The sequence below is a fragment of the Rana temporaria genome, chromosome 3 (assembly GCF_905171775.1).
Source record: "Rana temporaria chromosome 3, aRanTem1.1, whole genome shotgun sequence".
Lineage (NCBI taxonomy): Eukaryota > Metazoa > Chordata > Amphibia > Anura > Ranidae > Rana > Rana temporaria.
In genome coordinates this window covers 16225232-16250099 of record NC_053491.1, presented here as the reverse complement: position 1 = coordinate 16250099, position 24868 = coordinate 16225232, and the positions used below count along the sequence as shown (strand labels likewise).

The 24868-nt window shown below is 48.7% G+C and overlaps 1 protein-coding gene across 1 annotated transcript in view; it reads right to left on the bottom strand.

Annotated features, from left to right (window-relative positions):
- The window catches only part of SPG21 (SPG21 abhydrolase domain containing, maspardin), a 65026-nt gene that overhangs the window by 17104 nt on the left and 23054 nt on the right, over window positions 1–24868 (bottom strand). Inside the window, exons 3-4 of the mRNA XM_040342308.1 lie at window positions 18979–19140; window positions 5805–5885 (exon numbers count right to left, since the gene is read on the bottom strand). Of these exons, the coding sequence (XP_040198242.1) occupies window positions 5805–5885; window positions 18979–19140 (243 nt within the window). The remainder of the gene's footprint in view (window positions 1–5804; window positions 5886–18978; window positions 19141–24868) is intronic.

Below are 24868 nucleotides of genomic sequence, written 5' to 3'. Positions count from 1 at the left end.
AGGACGCCAATTTTGTTTGGGAGCCACGTCGCACGACCGCGCAATTGTCAGTTAAAGCGACACAGTGCCGAATCGCAAAAAGGGGAAAGGTCCTTTAGCTGCATTTTGGTCCGGGTCTTAAGTGGTTAAAGCATGAATAATGCCTGTGCTGTACAATTTTGACCCTTCTATCACCTAAAAAACCTGTCTGATCCTGCCTGGGTATACCCTCCCCATGTAAACTGACCACGGTTCATCATGGCTGATGAGCCCCGACACCGTAGTCAGTTTTTCGTGCCTCCGTCATCTGCAGCCATGTCCTCCTCTGTCGGCTCGGTGTCGGTGCCCATTCCCTCCTCTTCTGCTGCTATTAGAACAATAAAAACATCCCATCCCCTCTGTAACATAATGTTATGTGCCCCTGTGATTGTATTATATAAAAAAGCTGCCACGTCTACCGGCGCTCATGTGACTCCTCGGCTCTCTGCTCCCTGGCTGACATCAGCAGGAGTGCTCAGCCCCGCCCACTATAGCTGTCACCCGGGGAGAGGAGAGAGCCGGGAGACTCTTCGCTATTTCAAAAAGGTACAGATTGGCAGCTTTGTTATATAACAGACACAGGGGCACATAATGTTACGTTACAGAGGGGGTGGAATGTTTTTATTGTGTTAGCTTAACCACTTTAAATTCCAAATTTAGGCAAAAAAATTCTCAACTTTACTAATATTATTACTCTAAATACTCAGCTCTTAGAGCTCAGCAGGACAATTAGCGTTAATACGAGCTACAGGTATAAGAGCTGGTTCACACACAGGCGGCACGACTTTGGGGGCGACTCGGCAAGGCGATTTGAGAGGCAACTTGCAAAATGACTTCAGAATTGAAGTCAATGCAAGTCGCCCTGAATCGCCCCCAAAGTCGTACAGGAACCTTTTTCTAAGTCGGAGCGACTTGCGTCGCTCCTATTAGAACGGTTCCATTGACTACTGTGGACCGCGACTTGTCAGGCGGCTGAGTCGCCTGACAGGTCGCCCCAGTGTGAACCGGCTCTTAGGCCTCACACACATGGACGTTGGGAGGCTAAAAATATGCGCAGCCTCATATTTCAGGCATTATTCCACCTGTCAATCTGAAGGTGGCACACAAGTGAAAGGACCTATGCATGTAAACGTTGCGGCTTCTGTGCATTGGCATTTACACATGCAAGCATAAGCGCCACTGCATGAAAGCCTCAGTGTTTACAAGAGTAGGGGCGTGTAAAGCCATTCACTTGTATGGCAGGCTGTACATTGTACCTGCACCCCCTCCCCCCCAGGCATGAAAGCATTCAGAATTGTATCGTGGACCTATTTTCAGGCTTTCACTATCCGTGTGCATGGGGCCTAAAAGTCTGCAATCGTACAGGAGGTCAATGGGCACAGACATAACTTAAAGGGGAGGTTCACCCTAAAAAACACTTTCTCTAATTACACTGGCCCCCCACATTACAATACGATTATGCCTGTTATGTTTTTTTTTTATGCTTTACATACCTTCGTACAGCTATTCACCCGTGGCTTCGGGGTTGCGAGTCCCGCGGGAGTGGGTGTTCCTCACATGCTGGTGATTGACGTTTTGACAAAAAAACAGCTCCCCCCCGTCGCGTAAGCCGCGTCACGATTGGCGAAAGGAGCCGACCGGCGATGCGCAGGCGCAGTATAGCGCCGACTCGCTGTTCGGCTCCTTTCGCCAGTCGTGACGCAGCATACGCGACGAGGGGAGCTGTTTTTTTGTCAAAACGTCAATCACCAGCATGTGAGGAACGCCCACTCCCGCGGGACTCGCAACCCAGAAGCTACGGGTGAATAGCTGTACGAAGGTATGTAAAGTATCAAAAAAAAACATAACAGGCATAATCGTATTGTAATGTGGGGGGCCAGTGTAATTAGAGAAAGTGGTTTTTAGGGTGAACCTCCCCTTTAATCTGAGTTCTGTACATTTCACTGCAGCAACATTATATGAGCGCTGCATACAGTCGGGAAACCAATTACCGTATATACTCGAGTATAAGCCGAGTTTTTCAGCACATTTTTTTGTGCCGAAAATGCCCCCCTCGGCTTATACTCAAGTCACCTTTTTGTGCCTGATCTCCCGGACTTTGTGGACCCCGGTAACGGCCCGCCGTAGGTCCCATGGACCACAAACTTGGCACACATGTAGCCCCACTCTTCCTCTACAAGTTTACTGCCCGAGGGACCTTCGGCCGAGGAGCACCGATTTTTCAAAGCCGGGCACCCCTTCCATAGACTCCCATGTTAAAACGGTCATTTCTCTGGTGACTTTGGGGACCTGGTACCGGCGGGTCGTAGGTCCCCTGGACACGGAACTTAGCACACATGTAGCCCCATTTCTCTTCTACAAGTGTACAAAGGTTGTTGTCTGGGGGACCTACGGCTGGGGAGCACGGATTTTTCAAATTCAGGCACCCCTTCCATAGACTCATGTTAAACATCAGTCTAGGCATGGACACAGTGAGGCATGGACACAGTGAGGCATGGACACAGTGAGGCATGGACACAGTGAGGCATGGACACAGTGAGGCATGGACACAGTGAGGCATGGACACAGTCCATTCAAACCTCGACATCATGGGCAAGACCAAAGAACTGTCAAAGGACATCAGGGACAAGATTGTACCGTATTTTCCGGCGTATAAGACGACTTTTTAACCCATGAAAATCTTCTCAAAAGTCGGGGGTCGTCTTATACGCCGGGTGTTGTCTTTTAGCCAGTATGCGGCGTGCTGAAACTTCAGGGACAGTCAGCCACCCTCTAGCTGAGCTACCGTGCTCTGCATCCTGGCCAGCCGCCCCCCCTTCCTGCTCCATTCTGTATGCCGGGTGTCGTTTTACAAGCCGATATACGGTGTGCTGAAACTTCAGGGACAGTCAGCCACCCTCTAGCTGAGCCACCGTGCTCTGCATCCTGGCCAGCCCCCCCCTCCCTCCCTGCTCCATTCTGTACTCCGGGGGTCGCCTTACAAGCAAATATACGGCGTGCTAAAACTTCAGGTACAGCCACCTTCTAGCTGCTTCTGGAGCCGCCCCCTCCCCCTGCTCTCTGTCTGGTACGGCTGCAGCTACAGAGAAGGAGGCACTCAGTTCAGTGTGTGGGCTGTATAAGAATTTAGAACACGGGGTAGTGTGACAGCTGGGGAAGATAAAATGCTGAAGAGCTTCTCCTGAGTGTTCTGAGCATAGTGCAGCTCGCAATCTGGTGCCCCCTCTCCTCCCTACCATGCCTGCAAGGACTGCTCACGAGCATCACTTGTTGTTGTGACGCTGTCTGTGACTGACATCATGATATCAGAGTGGCAGATTACAGAAAACACATCAGAGCAGAGAGAAAGAGCCATGCGTGATTGGCTGGTTGTATACTGGGATTGGCGATTCTGAGGAAAGGCAGTCTATCTGGTGAGCAGATACATGCAGTGAATACAGTAAGCATTTGAATTTAAAATATTAAAATCAAATCTGATGTTTTAAATTTTTTATTTGGTGTGCGTTGGAAGAGGGGTAGTCTTATACGGCGAGTATAGCCCAAACCCTATATTTTAACAGTAAAAGTAGGGGGTCGTCTTATACGCCCAGTCGTCTTATACGCCGGAAAATACGGTAGATCTGCACAAGGCTGGAATGGGCTACAAGACCATCAGTAAGAAGCTTGGTGAGAAAGACCACTTGGAGTGATTATTCGCAAATGGAAAAAATACAAAATAGCCATCAATCGCCCTCGGTCTGGAGCTCCATGCAAGATTTTGCCTCATGGGGTGAGGATGGTCATGAGAAAAGTGAGATATCAGCCCACAACTACACGAGAGGAGCTTGTAAATCATCTCAAGGCAGTGGGCACCACAGTCGCCAAACAAACCATTGGCAACACAATACAACGCCATGGATTGAAATTCTGCACTGTCCCAAGAAGGCACATGTACAGGCCCGTCTGAAGTTTGCCAATGATTCAGAATTCAGAGAAGGATTGGGAGAAAGTGCTGTGGTCAGATGAGACCAAAATGAATCTTTTTGGCATTAACTCAACATGCTGTGTTTGGAGAAAGAAAAAAAAATCCCAGACTATGACCCCAAAAAACACCATCCCTACAGTGAAGCATGGAGGTGGAGACCTGATGCTTTGGGGCAGTTTCTCTGCTAAAAGCTACAGGCTGACTTTGCCACATTGAGGGGCCAATGGGCGGGACTGTGTATTGTAAAATCTTGGATGAGAACCTTTCCTCAGCCAGAACACTGAAGATGGGTCATGGATGGGGCTTCCAGCATGACAATGACCCAAAACACACCGCCAAGGCAACAAAGGAGTTGCTCTAGAAGAAGCACATTAACCACTACCCGACGGCCGTACGACTTTATACGGCCGCAGGGTGGTTCTACTTCTCTAACTGGCCGTGTTTTTGCGGCCGGCGCGCACGTGCCAGCCGCATCGCTGCGATGCCGATGCGCGTGCCTGGCGGCCGTGATGTCCGCCAGGCACTCTGGATCGGCGGCTACAGGGACAAGATGTGGAGCTCTGTGTGTAAACACAGAGGTCCATGTCCTGTCAGGGGAGAGAGGAGACCGATTTGTGTCCCTTGTAAAAAGGGAGATAGATCGGTCACCTTCCCCAGTCACCCCCCTCCACCTACAGTTAGAACACAATTCAGGGTACACATTTAACCCCTTCCTCAACCCCTAGTGTTAACCCCTTCAATGCCAGTCACATTTATACAGTAATTAGTGCATATTTATAGCACTGATCGCTATATAAATGTGAATGGCGCCAAAAATGGGTCAAAAGTGTCCGATGTGTCCGCCATAAGGTCGCAGTCACGAAAAAAATGCTGATCGCCGCCAGTAGTAGTAAAAAAATAAATAAAAAATAATAATAATTCTGTCCCCTATTTTGTAAGCGCAATAACTTTTGCGCAAACCAGACGCTTCTTGCGATTTTTTTACCAAAAATATGTAGAAGAATACGTATCGCCTAGACTGAGAAAAATTTATTTTTTAAAAAAATTGGGCTATTACAGCAACAAGTAAAACATATTGTTTTTTTTCAAAATTGTCGCTCTATTTTTGTTTATAGCGCAAAAAATGAAAAACCACAGAGCCGATCAAGTAAAAAGAAAAGAAAGCTCTATTTGTGTAAAAAAAAAGGACGTCAATTGTGTTTGGGAGCCACGTCGCACGACTGCGCAATTGTCAGTTAAAGTGACGCAGTGCCACAAGCTGAAATTTCACCTGGTCAGGAAGGGGTATATGTGCCCAGTAAGGAAGTGGTTAAAGGTCATGGTGAGGAGACCAAGATTAATGTTTTTGGAACTGATGGGTTCAAAGGTGAGGAGTACAAAAAAATGCATGGTGCCTACAGTGAAGCATGGTGGTGGCAGTGTCCCTCTGTGGGGCTGCATGGGTGTTGGGGGAGGTGCATTTTATTAATGGCATCGTGAATTCACAGATGTACTGTTCTATATTGAAAAGAGAAGATGTTACCATCACTCTGTGATAAAGAATATTTATTATAGCAAAAAGTAAAAAAAGATTGCTTTTTTTCAAAATGTACACTATTGTTTATAGCGTAAAAAAACAAAAACCGCAGAGGTGATCAAATACCACCAAAAGAAAGCTCTATTTGTGGGAAAAAAGACGCAAATTTGGTTTGGGTACAACATCGCACGACCGCGCAATTGTCAGTTAAAGCGACGCAGTGCCGAATTGTAAAAAGTGCTCTGGCCAGGAAGGGGGTAAAATCTTCCAGGGCTGAAGCTGCTATTCTGTGCGCCTCAAACTCACCTTGTCCAAGTGCAAATCATCCAAAAGTTTCCTGAACCCATCGCAGAACTCCAAGTGATCCCAGTACACTGGATACTGAAGCTGAAAAGACAACAGAAAACTATGATAAGAAAGATCAAGTTAAAGCAGAACTATAAACTGATAACAAAGATTCCAATTCTATTCGGTTTTGTGTTCTTTTATGAAATCCCATAATGCCTCTGGTTTGTGAATCACAATGGGATCATGTGAGATGCTGTCATTGTGCTGGGGGTGGAATATCTCCTCCTGGATCTGGATGTGACCTATGATCAGGGTCAATCACATGCTTCTCTGACATGAGAATGAGATGTAGCTGGGACGGGGGAGGGGAATACCTGGTGATCCCTACATATGTTATCCGCCATGATCATTCCCTTCCTCTTGGCCCTGTAGAGCCATCAGTGATATCACGCTATTATCTATTTAGTATCACACTACCATTACCTCCCGATCATTTAGAACTAGGGCCGAAACTAATCGATTATGAAATACATTTTCATAATCGATTAATCGGCCAGTAACATAATGGGGTTTAAAAAACTAAGGGCCAGATTCACAAAGAGATACGATGGTGTATCTCCAGATACACCATCGTATCTCTGACTTACACTGGTCCTATCTATGCGTCTGATTCATAGAATCCGATACGCATAGATATGGCTAAGATCCGACAGTGTTACACTGTCGGATCTTATTTTCAATTTGAAAATGGCGCCGGGGGCGTTCCCGCTGATTTACGTTGAATAATATGTAAATCAGCAAGATACGCAAATTCACGAACGTACGCGGACCCGACGCAGTGTTCTTACGTCGTTTCCGTAGCGGCTTTCCCGGCGTATACTTACCCCTGCTTCTATGAGGCGCAGCCAATGTTAAGTATAGCCGGCGTTCCCGCGTCGAATTTGAATTTTTTACGTTGTTTGCGCAAGTCGTTCTCGAATACGGACGGACGTCGTTTACGTAAGCGTCAAAACCACTGACGTCCTAGCGACGTCAGTGGGAGCAATGCACGCCGGGAAATTTCGCGGACGGCGCATGCGCATTTAAATCGTAGCGGGAACGCGCCTGATTTAAATAGTACACTCCCCCTAGCCGCGGAATTTGAATTCCGCCGGGGGATTTGCGATCCGCCGCTGCAAGTTTGGAGGTAAGTGGTTTGTGAATTACCCACTTGCCTCGCAAACTTGCGGGAGCGGATCTTAAATCAGGTAGATCGAGCGGATCTATAGATCCGCTGATCTACGTGAATCCGGCCCTAAAATTAGCCCTTTATAGTACAAAAAAGCAAATGGCTACAGTAAATATTACTTTCACTGTCCCACAGTAAAAAAAAGGAACCCCTTATAGTAGTGATTATTTGCTCTTTTTGTACTTATTTTAGTTTTTTTAACCCCATTATGTTACTAAACATCTCAGGCCGGGGTCACACCTCTGTGGGTTTTTTGGTGCTTTTTGCAGAAACACACTACAGTTCATTTACATGTTTTCCTATGGGACACGTTCACATCCAGGATTTTTTTTTCAGCTGCTGCGTATTTGGAAAGGGCAAGGAGTTTTTAACGCAAAACGGTGCTATTTTGTTTTTATTGGTTCAATATACTTCAATGGAGAAGCTGCAAAAAAAATGTAATGTGTTTTTACGGCAATTTGTGTTTTGTAATCTGCCCAACAACAAATTGGCCCAAAAAAAATTCAAAATGCAATTTATTTATTTTTGTTTTTAAGGCCATTATCCGATTAATCGAAACAATAAATCGGCCAACTAATCGATTATGAAAATAATCGTTAGTTGCAGCCCTATTTAGAACCCAACATTGCAGCATAGAGCACTGGTCTCATCTCTGTATAACTACAACCCCCAACATGTCCCACCAAGATCTACTGCATCACTAAAGAACGCACACTCACCGGACACTTTATTGGGTACACCTTGCTAATACCGGGTTGGACCCCCTTTTGCCTTCATTCTTGGTGGAATACATACAACAAGGTGTTGGAAACATTCCTCAGAGATTTTGCTCCATAGTGACCTGATAGCATCACTTCCACCACATCCCAAAGGGTCTCTATTGGATGAGATGTGGTGAGTGTGGAGGACATTGGAGGACAGGGACCTCATTGTCCAGTGGTGAGATAATTGGATCTTTGTGACATGGTGACATTATCCTGCTGGGAGGAGCCATCAGAAGATGGGGACACTGTAGTCATAAAGGGGTGGACATGGTCAGCAACAATACTCAGGTAGGCCGTGGTGATTAAACGATGATCAATTGGTACTAAGGGGCCCAAAGTGTGCCAAGAAAATATCCCACCTATGCCATTACACCCCCACCGCCAGCCTGACCCAGCAATACCCCATCCCCCCACACCATTACACCCCCACTACCAGCCTGAACCGGTGATACCCCATCCCCCACACCATTACACCCCCACCACCAGCCTGACCCAGTAATACCCCATCCTCCACACCATTACACCCCCACTACCAGCCTGAACCGGTGATACCCCATCCCCCACACCATTACACCCCCACCACCAGCCTGACCCAGTAATACCCCATCCTCCACACCATTACACCCCCACCACCAGCCTGACCCAGTAATACCCCATCCTCCACACCATTACACCCCCACCACCAGCCTGACCCAGTAATACCCCATCCCCCCACACCATTACACCCCCACCACCAGCCTAAACCGGTGATACCCCATCCCCCACACCATTACACCCCCACCACCAGCCTGAACCAGTGATTCCCCATCCCCACACACCATTACACCCCCACCACCAGCCTGAACCAGTGATTCCCCATCCCCCCACACCATTACACCCCCACCACCAGCTTGAACCAGTGATACACCATCCCCCACACCATTACACCCCCACCACCAGCCTGAACCGGTGATACCCCATCCCCCACACCATTACACCCCCACCACCAGCCTGAACCAGTGATTCCCCATCCCCCCACACCATTACACCCCACCACCAGCCTGAACCAGTGATTCCCCATCCCCCCACACCATTACACCCCCACCACCAGCCTGAACCGGTGATACAAGGCAGGATGGATCCATGCGCCAAATTCTGACCCCACCATCTGAATGTCGCAGCTGTCAGTCAGTATCTCTATGCAAATAAAAGTACCATAATATTTCACCAACACACCTACAGCTACAGTTCCCAGCATGTCCCACTGATGCCTCCTGTTTGAAGTCAACAGCAAATCCATCAAGTAGATCCCCCATATTTTTAACCACTTGCTTACTGGGCACATATACCCCCTTCCTGCCCAGGCGAAATTTCAGCTTTCAGCACTGCGTCGCTTTAAATTAAAATTGCGCGGTCGTGCGACGTGGCTCCCAAACAAAATTGGCGTCCTTTTTTCCCACAAATAGAGCTTTCTTTTGGTGGTATTTGATCACCTCTGCGTTTTTTTAGGTGGATTCAGAAAGACTTAGGCCGGCGTATCAGTGGATACGCTGGCTTAAGTCTGAATCTGCGCCGACGCAAATTTAAGTGTATTCTGGTAACCAGACACGCTTAAATTAGGCTAAGATACGAGCGCGTAAGTGTCTTACACCGTCGTATCTTAAAGTGTAATTTTTAGGCTGGCCGCTAGGTGGCGCATCCATTGCGTTCGGCGTAGAATATGTAAATCACTAGATACGCCGATTCACGAACGTACGCCCGGCCGACGCAGTACAGATACACCATTTACGCAAGGCATTTTCAGGCGTAAAGTTAGTCGAACAAATAGCTGGACTAGTAATGTTAAGTATGGCCGTCGTTCCCGCATCGAAATTTGAAATTTTTACATCGTTTGCGTAAGTCGTCAGTGAATAGGGCTGGACGTAATTTACGTTCACGTCAAAACCAATACGTCCGTGCGGCGTACTTTGCCGCAATGCACACTGGGATATGTACACGGACGGCGCATTCGCCGTTCGTAAAAAACGTCAATTACGTCAGGTCACAGTTAATATACATAAAACACGCCACCCACATCCTCATTTGAATTAGGCGCGCTTACGCCGGCCACATTTACTCTACGCCGCCGTAACTTAGCAGGCAAGTACTTTGTGAATACAGTACTAGCCTTGCAAACTCACGGCGGCGTAGTGTAAATACGATACGCTACGCCGCAACGATGCGCCTGCCTACCTGAATCCAGCTATTTATTTTTTGCGCCATAACAAAAAAAGGAGCGACAATTTTGAAAAAAAAAAACAATATATTTTTTACTTTTTGCTATAATAAATACCCAATTTTTTTTTTTTTTTTTAACTATTTTTCTCAGTTTAGGCCGATACGCATTCTACATATTTTTGTTAAATCCTAATGCCACCCAGAAGGTTTACCTTCCAACATGACAATGACCCAAAGCACACGGCAACAATGAGCACACAGGGGCTGGAGGAGAAAGAGAATGTCCTTGCATGGCCAGACTTGACCCCATTGAAAATCTATGGAAGGACTGGGGCTGCAGTTCAAACAATCACCATCAAATTTAACTAAACTAACAGTTCTGCAAAGAAGAAGAGCAAATATTGCAAAGTCCAAATGTGCAAAATTAGTAGAGACAAATCCCAACAGACTAAAGGCTGGAATAAAAAGCAAAAGATGATCCAACAAAATACTGACACAAGGGGGGGATCCTTTTTCCAACTCAGTGATTCTGTTTTTGATTTTATTTTTCTGACAGGTTGGTGTTATACCTTTCACGTGGATGTGATAAGTTGCACTGAGGAAATAAGGCTGCATAAAACAAACTGCTTCATTTCAGGCTACAAAAGGGGGGGGGGGGGGGGGTTATTTTCTATAACCACTGTGTATGTAAACCACTTTAGGACCCCTTCACGCCGATATACGTCACAGCTGGGCACAATCACGTACCTGTATGTGTCTCTTTAAGAGCCCAGCCATGGGGTCGCGAGTTCGCCGCCGGAGGCTCACTCACGACCCGGTCCGAAGCTCCGTGACCGCTCCCGCGGGACCCGATCGCCGCCGGTGTCCCGCGATCGGTCCCCGGAGCTGAAGAACGGGGAGAGGTAACTGTAGACACACCTTCCCTGTTCTTCATTGTGGCAGTGTCACTGATCGTCTGTTCCCTGATATAGGGAAAGACGATCACCAACGTCACACATCCAGCCCCGCCCCCCTACAGTTAGAAACACATATGAGGTCACACTTAAAGTGGAGTTCCACCCAAAAGTGGAACTTCCGCTTAATCCACTCCTCGCTCCCTTACATGCCACATTTGGCATGTCATTTTTTTTAGGGGGGGGCTTCAGGAGGAGTGGGACTTCCTGTCCCACTTCCTTCTTCCGCCGAGGGGCTGCAAAGGCGAATACTGCCTTTTGGCATCGCCTCCCTGTAGGTGATCGCCTGTCCAATCAAATGGCGCTGCTCGCGCATGCGCAGTGGGTGCCCGGCCGTGAAGCCGAAAGCGGTTACGGCCGGGTGCCCACAGTTGCAGTGGAGGCGCCATCAGTGAAGGGGGGGGGACCGGAACAAAGCTCCCAGCGGCATGTCGCTGGACCGGGGAACAGGCAAGTATGTTTATTAAAAGCCAGCAGCTACAAAGTGTAGCTGCTGACTTTTAACATAAAAAAAGCCTGGAACACCCCTTTAACCACTTCAGCGCCCCCTAACTCCTAAACTGCAGTTGTCATTTTCAGAGTAATCAGTGCATTTTGATAGGACTTTTCGCTGTGAAAATGACAATGGTCCCATAAATGTGTCAAAAGTGTCCGCCATAATGTCGCACTCAAAAAAATAAAAATAGCTGATCGCCGCCATTACGAGTAAAAAAAAAAAATTATTTATAAAAATGCCATAAAACTATCCCCTATTTTGTAAACGCTATAACTTTTGTGCAAACCAATCGCTAAACGCTTATTGCGATATTTTTACCAAAAATGGGTAGAAGAATACGTATCGGCCTAAACTGAGGGGAAAAAAACGTTTTTTTATATCTTTTTTGGGGGATATTTATTATAGCAAAAAGTAAAAAAATATTGCATTTTTTTTCAAAATTGTCGCTCTATTTTTGTTTATAGCGCAAAAAATAAAAACCGCAGAGGTGATCAAATACCACCAAAAGAAAGCTCTATTTGTGGGAAAAAAAGGACGCCAATTTTGTTTGGGAGCCACGTCGCACGACCGTGCAATTGTCAGTTAAAGCGATGCAGTGCCGAATCACAAAAAGGGGCAAGGTCCTTAACCTGCATAATGGTCCAGGGCTTAAGTGGTTAACTCCCTAGTAACTACCAAAAACTGAAACCTCAGTATTGAGTGGGCCGAACCTTCACCATCAAAAGCACAAATCTAAAGTCTCATACACACGAATGGACTTCAATCTGACAAATCTGTGGATTTTTGTGCGAAGGGCGTTGGCCGTGAACTTGTTCTGCATACACAGGGCAGAACTTTTTCAGCCAACTATCAAGAAACGTGTTTTTTTCCTGCTCTTTAGTGCCACCCTTTGGGCAACTTCTGCTAATGTTGTCTGATGGTTGGCATTGGTTCGGAGCATGCGTGTTTGTACTAGAGGTCGACCGATATGGGTTTTTCTCTGGCCGATGCCGATATTTAGAAATCGGGGCAGCCGATGGCCGATATATGATGCCGATTTTTGCGGCCGATATATGATGCCGATTTTTGGATTGGGATGCATTGTGGAGGAGGATGGATGGTGCTGGGCGTGGGTGGGAGATGTGTTGTGGAGGGGGAAAGATGGTGCTGGCTGTGCGTGGGGGATGCATTGTGGAGGGGGATAGATGAATGGTGCTGGGCGTGGGTGGGGGATGCGTTGTGGAGGGGGATAGATGGATGGTGCTGGGCGTGGGTGGGGGATGCGTTGTGGAGGGGGATAGATGGATGGTGCTGGGGCGTGGGTGGGGGATGCGTTGTGGAGGGGGATAGATGGATGGTGCTGGGCGTGGGTGGGGGATGCGTTGTGGAGGGCGATAGATGGATGGTGCTGGGCGTGGGTGGGGGATGCGTTGTGGAGGGGGATAGATGGATGGTGCTGGGCGTGGGTGGGGGATGCGTTGTGGAGGGGGATAGATGGATGGTGCTGGGCGTGGGTGGGGGATGTGTTGTGGAGGGGGATAGATGGATGGTGCTGGGCGTGGGTGGGGGATGCGTTGTGGAGGGGGATAGATGGATGGTGCTGGGCGTGGGTGGGGGATGCGTTGTGGGGGGGGATAGATGGATGGTGCTGGGCGTGGGTGGGGGATGCGTTGTGGAGGGCGATAGATGGATGGTGCTGGCGGTGGATGTGTTGTGGAGGGGGATGGATGATGCTGGCTGTGGGTGGGGGATGCGCTGTGGAGGGGGATAGATGGATGGTGCTGGCCGTGGGTGGGGGATGCGTTGTGGAGGGGAAGAGATGGATGGTGCTGGCTGTGGATGGAGGGATGGGGGTGGATGGATGGAGCTGGCCGTGGGTGGGGGATGCATTGTGGAGGGGAAGAGATAAATGGTGCTGGCTGTGGATGGAGGGAGGGGGGTGGATGGATGGAGCTGGCTGTGGGTGATGCGTTGTGGAGGGGGGATGGATGGATGGAGCTGGCCGTGGGTGGGAGATGCTTTGTAGAGGGGGGTGGATGGATGGTGCTGGCTGTGGATGGAGGGAGGGGGGTGGATGGAGCTGGCTGTGGGTGATGCGTTGTGGAGGGGGATGAATGGATGGAGCTGGCCGTGGGTGGGGGATGCATTGTGGAGGGGGATAGATGAATGGTGCTGGGCGTGGGTGGGGGGATGCGTTGTGGAGGGGGATAGATGGATGGTGCTGGGCGTGGGTGGGGGATGCGTTGTGGAGGGGGATAGATGGATGGTGCTGGGCGTGGGTGGGGGATGCGTTGTGGAGGGCGATAGATGGATGGTGCTGGGCGTGGGTGGGGGATGCGTTGTGGAGGGGGATAGATGGATGGTGCTGGGCGTGGGTGGGGGATGCGTTGTGGAGGGGGATAGATGGATGGTGCTGGGCGTGGGTGGGGGATGCGTTGTGGAGGGCGATAGATGGATGGTGCTGGGCGTGGTGGGGGATGCGTTGTGGAGGGGGATAGATGGATGGTGCTGGGCGTGGGTGGGGGATGCGTTGTGGAGGGGGATAGATGGATGGTGCTGGGCGTGGGTGGGGGATGCGTTGTGGAGGGGGATAGATGGATGGTGCTGGGCGTGGGTGGGGGATGCGTTGTGGAGGGCGATAGATGGATGGTGCTGGCGGTGGATGTGTTGTGGAGGGGGATGGATGATGCTGGCTGTGGGTGGGGGATGCGCTGTGGAGGGGGATAGATGGATGGTGCTGGCCGTGGGTGGGGGATGCGTTGTGGAGGGGGATGGCTGGATGTTGCTGGCCGTGGAGGGGGGAATGCGTTGTGGAGGGGAAGAGATGGATGGTGCTGGCTGTGGATGGAGGGATGGGGGTGGATGGATGGAGCTGGCCGTGGGTGGGAGATGCTTTGTAGAGGGGGGTGGATGGATGGTGCTGGCTGTGGATGGAGGGAGGGGGGTGGATGGAGCTGGCTGTGGGTGATGCGTTGTGGAGGGGGATGGATGGATGGAGCTGGCCGTGGGTGGGAGATGCTTTGTAGAGGGGGGTGGATGGATGGTGCTGGCTGTGGAAGGAGGGAGGGGGGTGGATGGAGCTGGCTGTGGAAGGAGGGAGGGGGGTGGATGGAGCTGGCTGTGGAAGGAGGGAGGGGGGTGGATGGAGCTGGCTGTGGAAGGAGGGAGGGGGGTGGATGGAGCTGGCTGTGGGTGATGCGTTGTGGAGGGGGATGGATGGATGGAGCTGGCCGTGGGTGGGGGATGGATATATATAAAATGTGTGTGTATACAGGAGTATGTATATGAGTTTGTATACAGGAGAGGGGTGTGCTCTGACATGTACACACTGTTCCCTCCAGCACTGCCCATTGGATGACACCTGTGAGCTCTCACGTGAGTTGAGTACTATCACTAGAGAGCCGAGGCACCCATCATAGATAATATGAATACTGTACATTACCCCAGTCTCAGGCTGCCAGCCTCCAGCATGCTGGGACGGTGGCGAGATTACTGAACATGGGCTCTAGGCTGGAGCTGGAGCTGTAGCCTAGAGCCGGTGCGCAGACTACCAGCAGCGTGGCTGAGGGATTCATTTCTCGTGCTGCTGTAGGTGGAGCGGGGCTTAGTGTGGCAGCCGAAAATCAGCTGATTTTTTTTACAATAATCGGCCAATGACGATTTCTTAAAAACGGTCAAATATCGGCCGATATATCGGTCGACCTCTAGTTTGTACTTTGGATTTTTTTTTTTCAACGGACTTGTGTACACACGATCGGATAATCCGAGAAGACACATTTGTTGGACAGTTTTAAAGCATGCTATCCAACATTTGTTGTCGGAAAAATCGGACAACAATTGTCTGGTGGAGCGTACAAACAGTCGGATTTTCCGACAAAACACGTCCATCACACATTTGTTGTCGGAAAATCCGATCGTGTGACACAAAAAAATGTTCCATCTAGTGCTGACTTTGCACAGCTAATGGACACAGAATCCAATGTATTTTTAAGAAACTCGCAGAACTCTGTTGTGCAATGAACAGTAATCCGGAAAATCATTTGGCATGTGGGGCAGTTGGACAAAGAACGCATTCTCTTATTATGCAAACTATTGCGTTAGGAATTTCCACACACAGAAGCACGGAGAATCAGAATTTTTTTAAGTTTATTAGTGTGGAACCACCAACCAAGCAGAGATTGTGGGATATATGTGGGGGGGATATTTTAGGCATTTTGTGGTCTGAAGTGGTCAGAACCGACCAAAATTGGTCCAAAGAAAGAAAACTGGCCAACCGGTGACTGACAGGCGGCGAAGGCTCGCCGATGGGCGGCGGGGGGAGGGAAAGGCTCGCCGATGGGCGGCGGGGAGAGGGAAAGGCTCGCCGATGGGCGGCGGGGAGAGGGAAAGGCTCGCCGATGGGCGGCGGGGAGAGGGAAAGGCTCGCCGATGGGCGGCGGGGAGAGGGAAAGGCTCGCCGATGGGCGGCGGGGAGAGGGAAAGGCTCGCCGATGGGCGGCGGGGAGAGGGAAAGGCTCGCCGATGGGCGGCGGGGAGAGGGAAAGGCTCGCCGATGGGCGGCGGGGGAGAGGGAAAGGCTCGCCGATGGGGGGAGGGAAAGGCTCGCCGATGGGGGGAGGGAAAGGCTCGCCGATGGGGGGAGGGAAAGGCTCGCCGATGGGGGGAGGGAAAGGCTCGCCGATGGGGGGAGGGAAAGGCTCGCCGATGGGGGGAGGGAAAGGCTCGCCGATGGGGGGAGGGAAAGGCTCGCCGATGGGGGGAGGGAAAGGCTCGCCGATGGGGGGAGGGAAAGGCTCGCCGATGGGGGGAGGGAAAGGCTCGCCGGTGGGGGAGGGAAAGGCTCGCCGATGGGCGGCGGGAAAGGCTCGCCGATGGGCGGCGGGGAGAGGGAAAGGCTCGCCGATGGGCGGCGGGGAGAGGGAAAGGCTCGCCGATGGGCGGCGGGGAGAGGGAAAGGCTCGCCGATGGGCGGCGGGGGGAGGGAAAGGCTCGCCGGGGGGAGGCGGGGGGGAGGGAAAGGCTCGCCGATGGGCGGCGGGGGGAGGGAAAGGCTCGCCGATGGGCGGCGGGGAGAGGGAAAGGCTCGCCGATGGGCGGCGGGGGGAGGGAAAGGCTCGCCGATGGGCGGCGGGGGGAGGGAAAGGCTCGCCGATGGGCGGCGGGGAGAGGGAAAGGCTCGCCGATGGGCGGCGGGGAGAGGGAAAGGCTCGCCGATGGGCGGCGGGGAGAGGGAAAGGCTCGCCGATGGGCGGCGGGGAGAGGGAAAGGCTCGCCGATGGGCGGCGGGGAGAGGGAAAGGCTCGCCGATGGGCGGCGGGGAGAGGGAAAGGCTCGCCGATGGGCGGCGGGGAGAGGGAAAGGCTCGCCGATGGGCGGCGGGGAGAGGGAAAGGCTCGCCGATGGGCGGCGGGGGAGAGGGAAAGGCTCGCCGATGGGGGGAGGGAAAGGCTCGCCAATGGGGGGAGGGAAAGGCTCGCCGGTGGGGGGAGGGAAAGGCTCGCCGGTGGGGGGAGGGAAAGGCTCGCCGGTGGGGGGAGGGAAAGGCTCGCCGATGGGCGGCGGGGAGAGGGAAAGGCTCGCCGATGGGCGGCGGGGAGAGGGAAAGGCTCGCCGATGGGCGGCGGGGAGAGGGAAAGGCTCGCCGATGGGCGGCGGGGAGAGGGAAAGGCTCGCCGATGGGCGGCTGGGGGAGGGAAAGGCTCGCCGATGGGCGGCGGGGAGAGGGAAAGGCTCGCCGATGGGCGGCGGGGGGAGGGAAAGGCTCGCCGATGGGCGGCGGGGGGAGGGAAAGGCTCGCCGATGGGCGGCGGGGGGGGGAGGGAAAGGCTCGCCGGTGGGCGGCGGGGGGGGGGAGGGAAAGGCTCGCCGATGGGCGGCGGGGGGGGGGAGGGAAAGGCTCGCCGATGGGCGGCGGGGGGAGGGAAAGGCTCGCCGATGGGGGGAGGGAAAGGCTCGCCGATGGGGGGAGGGAAAGGCTCGCCGGTGGGGGGAGGGAAAGGCTCGCCGGTGGGGGGAGGGAAAGGCTCGCCGGTGGGAGGTGGGGGAGGGAAAGGCTGGCCTGTGTAGTCTGATCCAATAGAAGAGCTACTACTTAAAAAAAAAAATAATAACCCAAACACTACCGACACGGCCCTACTGACCCCTTCTCTGCCCTACTGACACCATCCGCACGCCGTACACTACCCCATCACGGTCCCTTTTTAAGGCAATAATATATTTTTATAGTGACACTTGTTCCATTAAATATATATTTTTTGCTTTCTTTACTATTTAGTTAGTCCTTGCTAGTTAATTTCTTTAACCATGCCAATACTGGGCACTTTTACCCCCTTCCTGCCCAAGCCAGTTTTCAGCGCTGTCACACTTTGGATTACAATTGGGCAGTCATGCAACGCTGTACCCAAATTTTAAAAAGTTTACATTTTTCCCCCCTACAAATATCTTTTGATCACCACTGGGTTTTTGCTAAACAAATAAAAAAATGAAATTTGTGTGTGAAAAAAAAAAAGTTACTTATTTACAACATTTTATAACAGAAACAAATAAAGTTTTCTCCTTCACTGACAGGCACTTATAAGGAGGCACTAATATGCAGCACTGATTGGTACTGATAGGAGGCACTAATTGGCACCTCTAACCGCCGTGTGTATCCCGTGTATGCCACCGCGTATCCCGTGTATGCCGCCGTGTTTCTCTCCCCTTCCGTGCTCCTCCTCCACCCCCTGGAAATGTCACAATGGAGAGCGGGGTAGGAGTCGGTAAATCCGGCTCCTTACTGCTCCAAATGGACAGAGTCAGTAATCACTGACTCTGTCCATTCACATAACTGAAACACTGTAAACTGTGTTTACAAATGTTTCAGTTTATGAATGAAGAGAAGACACTGTCTTCACTCCATTCATTTTCAGCGCAGCTGATGCTGCTGAGAAAGGGACAGGGGAAAATGTGTCCCTAGTCCATTTCCCTGTCTCAAAAGGGAAGATGTCAGAGGTCTGTTAAGACCCCTGATATCTCACCAAAGCCCCCCCAACAGGGCTGAAAAAAAATAAATAAATAAAAAAAGAATAAAATAAAAAAAATGATTGTAGAAAATAAAAAATTTTAAGAAAAAACACACTGACACGGTCCACCCCCCACCCCCTTAAAAAAAAAAAAGCATTATAAATAAAAAATTAAAAAAAAATAATGTAAAAATTTTAAAAAAAAATGTTAAAGATAAAAAAATAAAAAATAAAACATACTGACACATGTGCCGCTGTCACATGAGATAATAAAAAAAAAAAAAAAGTATCGGTATTGGCGAGTACTTGAAAAAAAAGTATCGGTACTTGTACTGGGTCTTAAAAAAGTGGTATCGGGACAACCCTAATATTTATATTTATATTTATATTTATATTTATATTTATATATATATATATATATATATATATATATATATATATATATATATATATATATATATATATATATATATATATATATATATATATAAAAATAAAAACAAGGACAGAAAAGATACAAGTTAGAACAAACAGAAGAGTTGGAAGGCAATTTAGAAGGAATTCTCCATACTCACAGCAATGACTCTATAACCCCAGCCGGTCAGCGCCAGAATCTGGTGGAAGAAAACGTCTGCGGTCCCACTAACTGGCGGCAGGAATATAATGGGGCAGCGAACACTCCGGGGGCCGGCGTCATATAGAGACCACACTTTACTGTCATCGTCATCCACAATAATCTGAGAGACAGAAAATTAGATAAACATTTGTCTTATGATGCTTCACAGATATAACAAATTAAATCTCATTACATCCACTGAGCCCAGCAACTCCTAGGCAAGAAACAGCGGCAGAATAAAGAATACAGAGACCAAGGGGGTCATTTATGAAAGGCAAGTCCACTTTGCACTACAAGTGCCAATCACAAGTGCAAAGAGCACTTGAAAGTGCAGTTGCTGTAGATCTGAGGGGGACATGCAAGGAAAATAAAAAACAGCATCTTAGCTTGCACATGATTGGATAATAAAATCAGCAGAGCTTCCCCTCATTGCAGATCTACCCCTCAGATTTACAGTGACTGCACTTCCAAGTGCACTTTGCTCTTGTAGTTTGCACTTGTAGTGCAAAGTGGATTTGCCTTTTGTAAATAACCCCTCCCAAGTGAATGCATATAATATCAGCTTTCTTTTAGAGAACACCGAGAACCGGGGTGCTACATTATAAACTACAGCTAGAAGTCAGCACTTTGCATTACCCCCTGCAGTGATTAATAGTCTCAATAACAGGAACAGGAGGCACTATGGGGGTTATTTACGAAAGGCAAATCCACTTTGCACTACAAGTGCAAACTACAAGAGCAAAGTGCACTAGGAAGTGCAGTCGCTGTAAATCTGAGGGGTAGATCTGAAATGAGGGGAAGCTCTGTTGATTTTATTATCCAATAAAGCTAAAATGCTGTTTTGTATTTTCCTTGCATGTCCTCCTCGGATCTACAACGACTGCACTTGTAGTGCAAAGTGGATTTGCCTTTAGTAAATACCCCCAATGTGTTGGGCCGAATACTGACTTTCTAACTGAAATCTGTATTAGAGTTTCAGAGATCTCAGCTCTAAAAGAAACCAAAAAAAATGATGTGATGGCACCCGATTATGCCGGCAATTAACCTCTTTCCCACCGCGCCATAGACAAAACACGTCTACAGCGTGGTCGAGTTGTTCGGGGAGGACGTCCCTGGGACATCCTCCCAGAATCCTCCTCTCGCGCGCCCCCTGGGGCCCGCTGCCGGATCGCGGTAAATTGCCACTGATAGCGGCCGTTTACCACGTTATCGCTACGTCAAATGACGGAGCGATCAATTGTAAACAAACCGGCGTCATGTGATGACGCCGGTTCCTCCCTCCCCTCTCTGTACCGATCGGTACAGTGTGAGAGGAGAGGGGGGGGAGCGGATGCAGCAGCAGCACTGTGGGCTGGATCTGTGACACATGCAGTCACAGATCCAGCCATCCATCCCTGCGCAATACCACCAATACTCCGCAATACGTCGCCTATGGGGATTTTTAAGTAGCGAAGTTCGGCGCCATTCCACGAGCATGTGCAATTTTGAAGGGTGACATGTTGGGTATCTATTTACTCGGCGTAACTTCATCTTTCATATTATGCAAAAACATTGGGCTAACTTTACTGATTTTTTTTTTTTAAGCACAAATCTCTCTCCCTCTCTTCTTTCTTTCCCTTCTTCTCTTTCTTTTCACTCCTCTCAATAATAGGCAAAAAGCCGAGATGAGCACAGATGTTTATGTTTATCCTGTATTAGACTTCAGCGAGCAGTTAGACGCTGACTATATGGTGCTTCTTGCCCGCCACATGCTCATTGCAATATATCGATACTGTGAAGTTGTATTTTATGCTTGTTTCTGTGTCTTATCCTTAAATAAAGAATTACAAAAAAAACAAAAAAAACAAAACAACAAGTGTTCAAAAAATTGCTGCGAAAATACTGTGCGAGATAAAAAGTTGTAATGGCCGCCATCGTATTCTCTAGGGTCTTTGCTAAAAAAGCATATATAATGTTTTGGGGTTCTATGTAATTTTCAAGAAAACAAATGATGATTTTTACATGTAGGAGAGAAATGTCAGAATTGGTCTGGGTGCTCCAGAACGCCTGATGGCGCTCCCTGCATGTTGGGCCTCTGTATGTGGCCACGCTGTGTAAAAGGTCTCACACATGTGGCATCACCATACTCAGAAGGAATAGCAGAATGTGTTTTGGGGTGTAATTTGTGGTATGCATATGCTGTGTGTGAGAAATAACCTGCTAAAATGACAGAAACAAGATTTTTTTGATATTTTTTTACAGAATTTTCAGTGTTTTTTCTTTTATAGCGCAAAAAATAAAAAACCCAAAAGGTGATCAAATACCACCAAAAGAAAGCTCTATTTGTGGGGAAAAAAAAGGACAAAAATTTCAGATGGGCACAATGTTGTATGACTGAGTAATTGTCATTCAAATTGTGAGAGCACCGAAAGCTGAAAATTGGTCTGGTTAGGAAGGGGGTTTAAGTGACCAGTGGTCAAGTGGTTAAATTAAAACCGTTTCTCAACCTCTTCCCAGTCAAGGCGCCTTTTAACCGCTTCTATACCGGGCCAATTCTGGCATTCCTCCCCTACATATAAAAAACGTTTTTTTCTAGAAAGAACCTCCAAACATTATATATATTTAGTCACATTTATTTTTAGCAGATACCCTAGGGAATAAAATGGCAGGCATTGAAATTTATGTCACACTGTATTTGCGCAGCAATCTTTCAAATGCAGAAAAAAAAAACGAAGTGAAGTTAGCCAAATTATTTTGTATAATGTGAAAGATGCTATGCCGAGTAAACAGATACCCAACATGTCGTGCTTCAAAACTGTGCATGCTCGCGGAATGGCGCCAAACTTTGGTTATTAAAAATGTCCATAGGCGACACTTGAATATTTTTTTTTACAGGATAACAGTTTGGAGTTACAGAGGAGGTCTTGCGCTAGAATTGTTGCTCACGCTCTAACATTTGCGGCGATACCTTACATGTGCAGTTTAAACGTCACTTACATATGCAGACATGACCTACATATGCGAGCACAAGGAGACGCTTTTTTTTTTACGCTTTTCCTTTAAAAAAAAAAAAAATGTATTTGGATCACCGTTTCTCCCATTACATGGAATGTAAGCATTCCTTGTAATAGGAATAGGGCAAGACAGGTCCTCTTTATGACCTACAAGACCCCAGATCACTCCTCCAGACTTGAAAGCCCAAGCAAAAAAAAAAAACACACACAAAACGATCTCAGCTTTCCAGCTTAACCACTTAAGACCTGGACCTTTAGGCAGCTAAAGGACCCGGCCAGTTTTTGCGATTCGGCACTGCGTCGCTTTAACTGACAATTGCGCGGTCGTGCGATGTGGCTCCCAAACAAAATTGGCGTCCTTTTTTTCCCACAAATAGAGCTTTCTTTTGGTGGTATTCGATCACCTCTGCGGTTTTTATTTTTTGCGCTATAAACAAAAATAGAGCGACAATTTTGAAAAAAAAAAATCAATTTTTTTTACTTTTTTCCCCAAAATAAATATCCCCCAAAAATATATAAAACATTTTTTTTTCCTCAGTTTAGGCCGATACGTGTTATTCTACCTATTTTTGGTAAACAAAAACAAAAAAATCGCAATAAGCGTTTATCGATTGGTTTACGCAAAATTTATAGCGTTTTCTAAAAAGGGGATAGTTTTATTGTATTTTTATTATTTTTTTTTTACCACCAATGGCGGTGATCAGCGGACCATTGTCATTTTCACAGCAAAAATGCATTTAAAATGCATTGTTTACTGTGAAAATGACAATTGCAGTTTGGGAGTTAACCACAGGGGGGCGCTGAAGGGGTTATGTGTGACTTCATTTGTGTTTCTAACTGTAGGGGGGTGTGGCTGTAGGTGTGACATCATCGATTGTAGTTCCCTATAAAAGGGATCACACGATTGATGACGGCGCCACAGTGAAGAACGGGGAAGCTGTGTTTACACACAGCTCTCCCCGTTCTTCAGATCTGGCGACCGATCGCGGGACTCCAGCGACGATCGGGTCCGCAAGTCCCGCGGGCCACGGAGCTTCGGACCGGGTCGAGTGCACGCTCCCGCGGTGCGTGACCCCACGGCTGGGCTTAAAGAGCCACATACATGTACGTGGATGTGCCCAGTCGTGCCATTCTGCCGATGTATATCGGCGTGAATTGGTCCTTAAGTGGTTAAAAACAAAAAAAAGGCAGCATTTACATCTGCTGAGGCATGGCGTCATAACCTTCATGCCCAGCCTTCCCGAAGGTCATGGAGATTGCCAGGGGCCATCTGTTCCACGGTATTCTCTATGGTAAATTGTAGCCACAGGTTGATTCATTCTACGTCTCGCCGATCGCAAGGGCGAGCTGGTAGAAGCACCAGAGGGCGATGGGAGGGAGGGAGATGTCCCCTCCTGCCGCCAGTAAAAACAATCAAGAGGCTAAACAGCCGCTATGATTGTTTTTTTTACAGTGCGCAGAATCGCCGGCAGAAAAAATGTTATATCTGAATGATGCTTACAGCTGCACCCATCGTTCAGATATCCCCACTGAAAGGCCAGGACGTCATATGACGTCCAGCGGAAACAAAGATCAACAATCTCAGCCTACACACATCCCTCGTGGGTTTTTTTTATACTGAAACCCAAATTTTAATTAAAACCCAACATTTTATTTTGGATAGACTTGGAAAAGTAAATACTAATGTAAATTTTTTACTGCCGTCTATTGGGGAGACATTACCTTACTTTCTGTCCCTATGCAGAAAGAGATGAAATGGGGAAAGCTGGTGTCACCAGGACAGGAAGTCACAGACCACAACAAACCTGATCAAGGTTTTGGCACGTCAACATTTTACTTAAAGTGGAACTTTACCCCTGAAAGGGCGATACATACTCCCCCCCTCCTCCCACCCACTCCCCCCCCCCTTTTCCACTTATGGATTTCTTTTTTTTGGGGGGGGACCAGGTACCCAGCTTTGTCAGGTACCCATTCCCACTGGAGTCGCCTAGGCAATCCCAGCAGAAGTTCCCCTGCCCGCAACCTCCTGGGACCCTTTTACATGTCTCGGGAGGCTGCAGAATCATTCACAGGGTGAAGTGTGGCTCACGTTTGTGCAGCGTTCAGCCACCTTCAAAGCCGACTTCCCGCAGTTAACATGGCAGCACCAGAGACCCAAAGACTGGCGAAGAACCAGTCCAGGTGAGGGCATTGCTGGATTCCTGGACAGGCAAGTGTCTGTATATTAACAGTCAGCAGCTACAGTATTTGCAGCAAATTACCTAAAGTGATAGCAAAACTTTTTTTTTTTTTTTTTATAACATGTTCTACGTACCTGCTGTGTGTAATGGTTTGCAAAGAGCAGTCCTGATCCTGAGCCGCCAGAGAAAGCCGCTTGCCCTGTTTCCATAAAACAGAGCAGTGGCTCACCCCCCCCGCCTGCTCTCTCCATATTGGCTCAATTATTATTACAGGTACTTACGCCGTCATTTTATGCAGCGCTTTACGTATACATTATACATTCACATCGGCACATTGTGGTTAACAAGGAGCTTACAATCTAAGGTCCCTAACACACATTCATATACTAGGGCCAATTTAGACAGAAGCCAAATAACCTACCAGCATGTCTCAATGGCTGTGATTGACAGCAGAGGGAGCCAATGGAGAGGAGAGAAATACCCAATACAACTGAGGCTACCGTGAACATTGCTGGACTGGAAGGGGCTCAGGTAAGGATTGGGGGGGTCGCTGCACACAGAAGGTAAAAAAAAAAACCTTTAGCTTTTACAGCCACTTTAATTTTTTCTAAAGCAACTGAAGAACCTCTTAAGTTCCCTTACAGTGGGGTAGAGACATATAGCTGGATTCAGAGAA